Source organism: Gossypium arboreum, chromosome 5, assembly GCF_025698485.1.
Source record: "Gossypium arboreum isolate Shixiya-1 chromosome 5, ASM2569848v2, whole genome shotgun sequence".
In the NCBI taxonomy this organism is placed as follows: Eukaryota; Viridiplantae; Streptophyta; class Magnoliopsida; order Malvales; family Malvaceae; genus Gossypium; species Gossypium arboreum.
In genome coordinates, this window is record NC_069074.1 from 8,444,359 (window position 1) to 8,455,737 (window position 11,379).

General features: G+C 37.2%; 1 protein-coding gene and 1 pseudogene across 2 annotated transcripts; one reads left to right on the plus strand and one right to left on the minus strand.

The window, feature by feature from the left end:
* Window positions 1-283: 283 nt before the first annotated feature.
* On the minus strand, window positions 284-9,690 carry LOC108482972 (N-terminal acetyltransferase B complex auxiliary subunit NAA25). 2 transcript variants are annotated; one of them, XM_017786104.2, is made up of 20 exons: window positions 9,561-9,690; window positions 9,239-9,449; window positions 8,986-9,142; window positions 8,739-8,857; window positions 8,530-8,604; window positions 7,373-7,466; window positions 7,159-7,277; window positions 6,922-6,992; window positions 6,634-6,775; window positions 6,348-6,523; window positions 5,741-5,943; window positions 5,473-5,603; window positions 3,762-3,838; window positions 3,464-3,538; window positions 3,126-3,318; window positions 2,481-2,600; window positions 2,253-2,391; window positions 2,069-2,109; window positions 1,704-1,958; window positions 284-1,238 (listed from the first exon to the last, which is right to left on the minus strand). In XM_017786104.2, exons 1-20 carry the CDS (start codon window positions 9,623-9,625, stop codon window positions 546-548), a joined length of 3,156 nt encoding a protein of 1,051 aa, XP_017641593.1. In that variant the 5' UTR covers window positions 9,626-9,690; the 3' UTR covers window positions 284-545. The 2 variants fall into 2 exon arrangements, with proteins under 2 accessions (XP_017641593.1, XP_052885004.1); XM_053029044.1 differs by lacking the exons at window positions 8,986-9,142; window positions 9,239-9,449; window positions 9,561-9,690 and having other exon boundaries at window positions 8,530-8,600; window positions 8,739-8,846.
* Window positions 9,691-9,744: 54 nt separating this feature from the next.
* Window positions 9,745-10,887, plus strand: LOC108481845 (sorting nexin 2A-like; annotated as a pseudogene).
* Window positions 10,888-11,379: the final 492 nt, after the last annotated feature.

An 11,379-nucleotide genomic window follows, 5' to 3' on the forward strand; every position in this document is an offset into this window, starting at 1 on the left:
GAAACACGGATCGGAGGAGCTGCAGCGTTCGTTCATTTACTTCCTAAATTATACACATCACATTCATGTCTAAGTAGAAAATAAAGCCAAATAATATTTCTGTTGTGAATTTTGTCAAATATCACGGGAGATAAGATCATCCAGCTCATTGTTTGCCTGATTTAGACCCAGTTACGAATCGCTGGACAACCATTTTCCCATGAGAAAGTACGTAGACACGATACCAGCTATTATGTGCGTGTGCGTTAATACAAAACACTACCTTCCACTCTCTAACACCGAATTGCAAAACTGTGGAAAAGGTAACTTATATTTAATATTATACGTCAATCACAAACTAACATTCATAGGACCATCAAAACCTGCTGATTAAAAGAAAATAAAAAATAATAATAATTCAAGAACAACAGACAGGCAAACAGGAATCAAATGTCGAAACCTCGATTCCTTCAACCTCTACTCCTCCAGTAGGACCTCTCCTAACAATCCCAAGGATTTTAAAAAGAAAAAATTTAAAGAAAAAAGTTGGCTTTATCCCTCCCTCTTCACACCAGAGCTATCTGCTGCTTCAATGTTTTCAGTGACTTTATTTTTGATTCACAAATACGCCAAAATTCAGACAGTACTCTACACTGTCCGGTTACTATTTTTCTTCCCACATCAACTGGACTCCAAGACCTTAAAGCCTGGGATATTCGATCCCCAAGCTCTGTCTCATTTGGGGAAGATGCCAAAGTTTCCAAAATATTGAAAACCTTTCCAGCTCCTCCATTTCTCTTAAGAGACGACACCAAAAGGTCTATCTTATTGTCCTCTGGGCTCTTAATTTGATCTTGTGACCATTTTGCAACCTCTTCTAATACGCTGCATAAACTCTGTATAGCATCCCTAACTGCATTAGATAACAATGAAATCGACTGATCTGTAGATCCACTCTTCTTCTTCTTCTTTCCCGATGGCAGGCACGTCCGGACACAAGCCTGAATTACAAGGCCATGCCACGCCAAAGGTTCTGTAACCAGTTTGACCAATATAGGTAAATCACCCTGTGGAGACTGAATCAGAGGACCCATGGATCTCAACTTCCCCAAAATGTAGTTTTCCAGCAGAGAATTCACAACATGCCAACTACCAGGAGTACGTTCACCTCCTTGCCGTCCAGAATCATGAGAATTCAAGCTCCATGCATTAAAGAATACGGCAAAATTCAACCAGTCAATCACATCTGAACCAAAAACCTGTATAACTCAAAATTAATTTTGCTCAAGGTAATTAACATTATATGATACTTAAGCAGCATAGGCATCAACATCTACTAGCAAATCTAGGAAAACTGGAATCAACAACCTTTTGGTAACATCAATAAAGGCAGATAAGCATCTGCTGTACGGGTAAGAGAAAATGTTGACCATCATGTGCCCCAGATTGTGATACTTCAAGCAACATGCAAACTAGAGACAATGTAAATAAAAATTTTAAATTACCTAACATTACCTACTTCCTAACATATATTGACTTCAGTGGAAGAATATCTACATCTTTACATCTGTAAGACTGAAGCATTGCTTGACAAGCACAAGAATATTCACTACATGATATCATCAGCCAACATATTAAACTGTAAATTAAACATATGACCCTATCAATAATTAGAATGCATGAGCATATATTAACTGAGGATACGCATACGGTCAAACAGATACCTCATAAGACTTTAGCCCACGGGAAACTCCCACAACAACATCTATGGCATCATTTAAGGAAAATCCCAGCATTTTTGCATAGCGTTCAAGCAAAACCTTCAGTTCTGTTGAGATTTTGGGATCAGCTAGAGAATCGTTTATTTCACTGTTGTCCTTGTATAAGACTGATGCACTTTGAATGGACAAATATATCATCCGAGGAAGAAGAGACTTCCTCTCAATGAATCCCCGTACATTTTCTTCCCTTTCCTTTGTCTAAATGTGATCAACAAAAAGGACACTAAAGATTAGATAACCAATCAGAAAGGCAGAAGAAGCAAGGCATAAAGCTAGGAGTAGAAGGAATTGCAGGCAGAGTTCAGTACCAAATTTTCTTTAGGACGGTAGGAAATTCCTTCAAATGGACCTGCAGCAAAAGTTTCAAAATGATTCAAGGAATATAACTGGAGGAATAGTTCCGGGGTTAAAAGGGAAGACCGAAAAAAATATCAACAAGATAATGGACAATAAACCAATCAGGTATTACCATGCGGCATTGTATATACAGACCTAAAAGATAGTTTTTCTCTGTAGTTGGTGTCCACCAAGGTCGTGACTGGAAATCTTCATTGAAGGTCAGCGATTTTGACCCAATCTCATTAGAAAGCTCTATGAAGTCAGCCCCGCATTTCAAGCTCTCAAGAATGCTCTAGAAGAAGAAATCTTAATGTCATATGCATACTCCAATACAGCAAAACCTCTTACATGTTTACCACTCAAGAATTTCAGATACACTACCTCTTCTTCTTCAATGTTGTCAGCACCCTGCTTTAGTTGCAGAATTGGTGCTTCAACCCTCGCCACCAAATATTGATTGGAATGTTGCAACCGCTCTTTGAACTGAACAAATTCTATTACCTGGAGTAAAAGGATAAATATTTCCTCAGCTATATCTCCTACAAAATGTAGTAAAAGAGAAATTTTTGTCTATACTCATTGTGTAAAAATTCATTAACTAGTTTGCAGGCATGAAGGTAGCTACAGAAGGACTTGATCAGCAGATTAAAAAGCTAAGCAGAAAGTTATATTTACACAGAATATGTACAGAACCTGACATTTTCTTTTAGAGAACGCAAGTAAATTGAATTTTCTACATCCTGCAGGCATAAAGTTTTTCTTTATTTTACCATGTTACTTGGCAACAGACATGTTAAATTTTTTTGTATGTCCTTTTTCCTCTGTTTATTATTTTAAATATAAAATCAATTATTAATATTTAGTATTTGCACAAGAAAAGCACAAGCAAACAATTAGCATCAACTTGAACTATTCTCAGCAAGATTATTGAAAACCGAAACATTTGTATTTCCATTTTTTGGTGGATAAAAGTCAAGGGGAGAAATGTAGATTTGAAAGCAGTACCAACGAAGGCAAAATACATACTTTAGAGTAATTTCTATGGCGATAAGCAAGAAATGTAAGATCTGCAGATTCTCTGAAGTGATCATCCATAAACTTGAGATAATCTTTCAGCAGATTGCTTAAGTCTGCCCACAGAGGTGATGCCAACATCTGGGGCAAAATGTGATGTGAAACAGTTTCCATCAAGATATTCTTCACATCCAATGATTTATACCTAAAAAGGAGAGAAAGGAGTAAATTTAATTACCTAGAGAAGAGGATGAGGTGCATATAGAGCATCTAGAAACATGTTAATAAATTGAATATGTTGTTAATTACCAAGACAAAATAATGTTTTCAGAAATAATCACACAATTTACCTTTCATATGCCAAGGGAAGAGCACCAAAGTATGAATACAAGTGCAACAATAAGATTTTGTACTGAAATGTGTATCTGCCAAAAAGAGCAGACTGATGTTATCTCCAAGAGTAAGAACCTCTGTAGTGAAAAATTCTAGCCAAAAGTTATTTTTAATATTATTAACACCCACCACAGAACATCGTCATCTCACTAGCCAAGAACCAATCGGTCAAATTAAACAATCAGTGATATACAATTCAAAGTAATTATTCAATAGATTCTGCAATGCCAAGGAAGAATATAAACATTTCCTGACCTTCTGATGGTTAACCCAAACTCCAAAACCATAATTGCCTCAATGAAGTAGCCAAGGTCTCTCGTGCGCCAAAATAACTAAATCCAAAATTAAATGTCTTATGTGAATATCAACCTTAGAGATATAATAACAGGAAACATGCACCCACAAAATAACGTACTTCCTTGTATCAATTCAGATGATAGCAAGAAGATGAAACATAAAAGGGAAGATATACATCTTGCTTTCTGATTAGCTTTGATACTGAGGTAATTCTAAATCAGAGAGAATATCTGAGAGAATATACCTCTTCAGACTTTGAGAAATGATGTAACCATGATAATATTCTGGTACTAGGGGTATAAATTAACATAGCTGAGCAGAACTGAGCTGAGCTTAGTTTTGTCTTGCTCAAGTTCAGTCGGTTAAATTTTAACAAACTCGAGTAATTATCAAGCTTTTGCTGTCAAAACTTGTACCGAAACTCAGCTTGGCCAAGTTAATCGAGTTCCAAGCTGAACACGAACTTTGTTTAAGCTTCAAACATGAGTGTTGAAAATGGACCAAAAAGCAACCTTGAAAAGCCAAAAACCGCTTACATGCCAATGGAAAAGAGGCCACACCATAGCTCAAATCCCACATTGGCATAGGTTCTGCAAGGGTAAGCCAGACAAAGCTATTTATAGGGAAATTTTCCTCCTAGCCTTTAGTGTCCAAATTTCTTTAACTTGTTTACTGTCAGTTTCTTCAATTCGTTTACCATCAGTTTTTAAGCACAAAAGAAGTACAGCTAAAACAATAGTTTCTAAAACATTATGAAAGAACCCCGAGTTGTGGCCTATTGGCCGGGCATTGACCTTCCCCGGGAATAGCTTGGGTTTGAATCATAGTTGTACCAAAAAAAATTATGAAAAATCATCAGTTGTTAAATCTACTTTCAATGATTTTAAATTTAATTTTGATTAAAATCCTGTAAATAGTCATCTTCAAAGGAATAAACAAACACTAAATGAGCTTGTTAGTGAATTAAAACAACTTAAAACACGTGTCCACATTCATCTAGTTTAACAAATGAGCCTCAAACTCATTTCTTTAACTTAGTAAACAAACATACAGAGGAAACCCAGCCTATTCATGAACAGCTCTCTAAAAGGCCCAAACTAAAATTGAGCTCCACCTCAAAGACCCATGAATTTCAAGAACAGACACTTATACCTCTCTTTGAAGAATGAAACCATTACCACGAGATGAGACATTATTCTCCACCCCTTACATCTTATATAATATGTAAGTTTTAAATTCAGAACCCTATTTATTTTAACTTTCACAGTAAACATATCAAAACATATTTCAATTATTTGTTTAACTCCACATTATAATGTAGATCAAAGGAGTTAAAACTGCACACTGGAACAAATCTGATAACAAGCAACCAAATAGTCTTTTCCTGCTCCATTAAAACATGTCCTAACAAAACCTACACAATGTACTTCTAATCACTCAGATTTTTCTTTGGTGGAAAATATGGATGCACCACAAGAACATGAACCAAGTATGTAACTAAAAACCATAAACCACAACCAAAAGAAGAACAATTGACTGCCTACATAAGGAAAAACACAAATAGTACAAACAAAAATGGAATGAATACAAACTGTAATCTAGCAAAACAGTTCGAAAAAGAAAAGCAACAGATTGAATGGTGAAAAAAAGGGGGGGGAAATCAGTGCACCTGAACCAACACATTGCAGACAATAGATAACAGCTCTTCACCATGCATGCTTTCTTGTGGATCCAAATCCTTGGACAGTGGAAGGCTTTTACAGTACAACTCAGCCATTTGTACAGCAGAGCCTTCAAGTTCTGGGAATGAAGAGCTGAGTTATATAATAGATCTATTATTGAATACAATCCAATAGTAGAACAAACTACAGATAAAGCAATGTAATAAACCATTGCAAAATCCTCATAGAAGCTAGTAAATTAGTGATTGAACTCACCAGCCACAGAAAGGTTGAACATGTTTCCAATCAGTTCTTGTGTTTTCAAGAGTGTTATTGACTGCCCCAGGGCTCTAGTTGGCACTACTGAAAGGGAATTAGAGTTTTTCATTAACTTATCCAGAAACTCCATCTTCTTTTCAGGTGGTAACACTTGAAGAAAGGCCTCAACATCAGAAGTGAAGCAAGCAAGGTGACCAAACCTGTATCCAGCAAACAAAGGCTCTGTATAATATTAATAAAAAGTTATCATGTGTATTTACATTACTAAGAACCGAAGGTGCAAATAACATTGAATTCACAGCATCATTATTGCAGATAATTTTTGCAACATCCAAATTCACCAAATAAACATCAGGAAGAGAAAGCACCAAAAGAGGAGCATTATCAGGTGAGCAAATCTGCAACTCTATCAAAATTGATAAACATTAAAAACCAATTAAAAAAAACCATCAGCTGGAAAAATGTCACATTAACAGACCACAATAGGATAAAGCCAAAGTTCAGGTAAAGAATTCACCAGGTACGTAAAAGACATAAAAGACCAGCAAGTACACAATAATTAGGGAAGAAGTTCAGTGAGTAATAATTGCAGGCCAAGGCATACCTTGAATAATATTGCAAAAGAGCTTCTACAAGATTATCATCATTGTTCTTTCTAAACAGGCATTTCCTCCTCTCAATTTCAAGATGTGCCAAGCATGGATTTCTTAAAGAATCATTACTAGCTTCTGCTTGTAACTTTTGTACAAATGCTGAAGCATTTTCCACACAAGAATTGAACTGCAGATTGACCAGATTGAACTTTAAATAAATTACTGTTGTGTAAAATTACATGAGATCTACCAAGGTATAAAATCTAGCAAGTAATATTCAAAAGTTTATCAATATACCACTTCATCTGTCAAGTGTGTAAGCTTGCATTCCACATATTTCGGGGGATTAATTGGAGTATTGATGGTTTCACTAGCCCAACTGCTCTCATCCTCAAATAAACAGCCTAGATAATGTAGGAAAGCCTCCCAATCATCCCCACTGTCAGTTAACAACAAAAAGAAAGAAAAACCAGACCGTTAAAGATGGTATGTTCAGGATTAAAATTCAACTTGGAACCCAACTACATGCTAGTAAACTGCCATAGTTACACATGCAAAGTTTTTCTGTAACATCCATAAGCATACCATAGTTCTAAGATTTTCTGATATACATTGGCAGCAGCGGCATAGTCACCTGCCCGAGCAAGAAGCTTCCCCTGTCAACTTAAAGTCAAAGAACATAATTTGATAAGAAAAGAAAAGCAGAAAGAGAACTCCTCATGAAAATAATGTTCAATATTACGACATCCATGTGCAAAAGATATTTCCAATATCAACATTTATATACTCTTAACAATGAGGAATATAAGCTTCAGAAAATACCTGTATCCGTAGCTTATCAACTTCAATCATCAGGAGGGACCCTAGTTTCCCTCCAAGAATATCCAAAGCATCACCATATTTAGCTTGTTGCTCCAATATTGAAAAGTAGACTATAAGAGCTGCATAGATGTAGGATAGGATATATGTAAATGAGAACCAATGAGTGAACCTGTGGGTTGCCTACAAAGGCAAAGAGATAGAATCAAAATTGTACCTTCAGGCTCATGCAAACCATGGGAAGCAACATGCTTCTTGAGTAAACCCTCAGCTAAGAGTAACAACTTCTCTCCACCATTGCCACAAAGGACCTGACAGAAGTTCGGACCCCAAAAGGTAAGCAGCTAAAGTAGACATATTCTACATTATAATTAGCTCTGAAGCATCTATATCACTCTTGTAGAGACCATCCCAGTATAAGGTTCCATGGAACAATCAAGTATACTATAAATCCCATCTAAAACGAGGATAAACCAAGCAAGTCTTATTGCAGTTTGACACCTATTAACCATGCACATGTCTGGCTTTATTTTTATGAATGATAAAAGAAAATTAACATTTTACAATCTTCATATTTCTTTGGAATAAATGTTAATCAATAGTCTTCCATTGTTCTACAAACAAGTGGAACAAAAACATAGATCTTTTTTGATGCACCAAAACAACCTTATCAAACTGAATTGGAATTTGAATTGAAACTGAAGAAATAGAATTTCGTAAAGCTTTTGAAAACATATAAATAAAATCAGTAGCACCTTGATGCTCAACACCAACTTAGAACTTTCAGCACATATTTATATTTCTCAAAAGCCCGGACAAGGCTATGTATTTTGTAGCAATTGGCAACTTGAGAGGTAAATTCATTGCCATAAACTGACATCATTCTTAAAACCTCTTTACAGAAAGGCTGCAGCATTTTCAAACCTGAAACCAGATCGGACTGTTGAGCCAGTGCAACCATCAACAGGTTCGATCTGATCTTGGGTATGGTGACAGCAAGTTTTTGGAGTAACCCAATTGCATACAAAATATTCTTTCAAGAGGGTTTTTGAATTGAATAGACTATTTTTCAGTATTTTTATTTTTCACACTGTTCAGTCATGGCCACCTCTAGCAAAAACACAGAAAATCTTCAGTCAAGACCAACCGAGAAGAGATGGCAGTTTGTATTCAATTCTAAACATGGAAAATGTTCATATTCCATGGTAGATTGCTAGTTCCGAAGCGCCTGCTTGTTACAACCTTTTTGTTCTATTTATGAAAACTGCACTTCTTCTTCTTTTTTTTTTTTTTTTTTGCTATAACCAATACCAATTGGTAACATGCTTGACAAATTAGAGGGGAAAAATAAGCAGCTAAGGGAACAAGCATAACCTGCAACTGGATGCTACAAACTGCCCAAAGCAAAAACCTTTCTTCACCAACGAGCTTGTACATTTTGATGGCTGTCTGGCAGAAAATAAAACCGGAATAAGTAACACCAGTAATCGTTCATCGTTCATAACGAGAAATGTCCGTCAAAAATCCCTACAGTTATTTTCTTTTATAAAAAAGAAGGGGGGAAGGGGGGGGGGGGGACGAACCTGTTGCTGCTTTACAAACGAATATTCCCGAACATAACAGTTGAAAAGCCCCATCATCAGCTCTAAATTGTTTGGGAATTTCCCGCAAGCATGCTCGTAACAGCTAGTAGCCAACTCCACTGATAATTATAAGAAATATCATATGACAAGATACCTATCGACAATTAAAAAACTAAGGAGAAAAGGGAAAATAATGAATCAATCAGTTTAGTCAAAAAAAAAAAGAAGAAAGAAAACAGAAACTAACGGTGGTCGAGTCGTTGAAAAACAATTTGCAGAGTACTAAGAGTAAGATCATCCATTAACAAGGACTCATTCTTATATAAAAGCTCTTTCGCATTTAAACAAACAGATAAAGCTTCGTCGGGTTTTCCCATCCTTTCCAAAATCAAAGCCTTGAGAGCCTGCAAATAACCAAATCCGAAAAACAAGAATGGTCATATAAGCATAAAAAATATCATACTTGGAAAGAAAATGCTTAAGTCGAAAAAAAGACATACAAGAGCGTACGGAGAATGGGGATGTTTGGAAAGGAGAGTGGTGGTGAGTTTGAGAGCATTTTTGAACTGTCGAGAATCTATGGCGTCCCAAATGGGTCGAACCCGACGCTCCGGAATTCCACCAGCTAAACCTAACTTGGAAGCCATTTTCTGCTTAATTCCTGGTTGGAGTCTCAGGATTGCAATCAAATACTGGATACCTGGCTTTGTACTGTTGCCAGCAAGCAAGCAACCATATAACGAAGGATATTGAAGTGAGAATGTAAGATATGGAAACCTAATCAGCGTGTTTGGATGCAAGTTTAACAGGTTTGGTTTTTACCGTTTACCAGATCTGATCGACTCAAGTCTCTTAGTCTTTGCCTTTTTGGAGTTTGGACTCCGCATTTTACGTTTCTTTTAGCCGTTTAGGCTCAGAGTTAAACCCAGTAACCCCCACTCACACCCAACCCAACCCGACCCAAAACAGTTTTACCTTTTTTGGGCCACATGTACCCTTTCTCTCTATGCTCTCCCCGCGCCGAGAAGGAGCCTCCCACCACCGCAACAATAACTTCCACCCCAGCTATCAGAGGGCCACCTCATCAATCTCCGGTAAGCCGCACCACCCGTTTGTCTCTGTCGACTCGGATCCTTTACTCTTCCGTCCACTCAATTGTAACCCTAACGCATCTGATAACAACTACATCGACTGCGTTGATGTCATCTTCACTCCCTTCAATGGGAACGCTGTCAACGACATCAATGGCCTTGATACGCCTCAGAATCCAGAATCTTCATTAACATTCTGGACATCTCCATCATCCAGCTCAGATTACATCAAAATCACGGTTTCCCACCCCACAAGTGAGCAAGAGACCACGCATACACTCGTGCCTGGAGGTAAAACTTATTTCACTTATTTAATTACGGCGAGAACGGATATATCCAGAATTCGGCTCCTCTGAATTTAATGTCAGAAGAAGGTTTAGGGATGTAGTTTCGTTATCCGATCGGTTAGTGTGGATATTTTATTCCTCCAAGGCCAGATAATAATGTGGTGGAATCTCGGGTGATGCAGAAGCAACAATTCGTGGAGCAAAGAAGGATTGCATTGAGGAAATATTTTAGGTTTCTGGCGGAGCATCCGGTGATTAGATTAAGCAATTGCTGGTGGAAGGATAGCTTCCAATTCCAACGATCACTGATGTGGCTTCACGGTTGCTTGATGGTGCTGTCAAATTATGGAAGCAGTTGTTTGGCGAAAGTATCTCACTGGTGACGCCACACTAGGTGGTGCAGGCTGCAAAAGGCGGGAGGGATTTGATGAGTTTGTTTAAGGAATTGAGACTGTGTTGAAAATGATTGAGGTGGTTCCGAAACGCATGAAGTGGAGCAGGACAAGCTGTTTATGGAGAAGAAAGAGTGGATTCATGATCTTAAGCTGCACCTCAGCAGGTAATCTTATTGGTTCTCAGGAGTTTTGACAATTTACATCTGAATCTTGTATGATAAGTTTTTGATGATTGTGATGTTAATTTTCCTATATGCCGAGGCACAGGAAGACAATGGGAGAATTAGGATGTGCACAGGAGGAGGCTACATTCAATTCTCAACAAGTACGTGCTGCTGACTTGAAGCCAAAGCCAGCCGATTTTATAGAGAATTAAATGCACAGACCGTTGAGCAATTGGTAATGTCACCTCATTTTACTCTTTAAACTTAAGGCATGGGATATTCATTTGTTGGCAGTTTATTTTAAATGCCAATATATCTGAGTAACTTGTTTTGGGGTACCGCTGCAGTGCCTATCCATTTGTGAACTTGTTTGATTGAAATGCCAAATATCCTATCCCTGAAAACTTTTTTGGTAAAACTTTCTGTTTGAAACCTTCATCACTTGCTGGACCTAACTAATCAGCCCTGTTTGCTTTCGTCTTTGCATTAAAAACCAATGTAGATGTATTTGTTTTCAGTTTCATGACCATACTTACTTTTGGTTAACACACGCCATAAGTCACTGTACTCCTAGAAAATTAGGAATTTACTCCCTATTCTTTTATTTCTATGAATTTCCAAATTTCAAAATTAAAAAATTAAGGTTAAGATATTTTGTTGGTTAAATTTTGAGGATGGTCCTTGTACTTATCGATTTGTGCGGA

Excerpts from the sequence above, each read along its gene's own strand:
- LOC108482972 (XM_017786104.2), bottom strand. The coding sequence starts at position 9,625 with ATGCGGAGTCCAAACTCCAAAAAGGCAAAGACTAAGAGACTTGAGTCG. Across the intron at positions 6,993-7,158 it reads TTGATAAGCTACGGATACAG|GGGAAGCTTCTTGCTCGGGC; the intron begins GTATTTTCTGAA and ends TTAAGTTGACAG. Across the intron at positions 5,944-6,347 it reads CTTTTGCAATATTATTCAAG|GTTTGGTCACCTTGCTTGCT; the intron begins GTATGCCTTGGC and ends TGCTGGATACAG.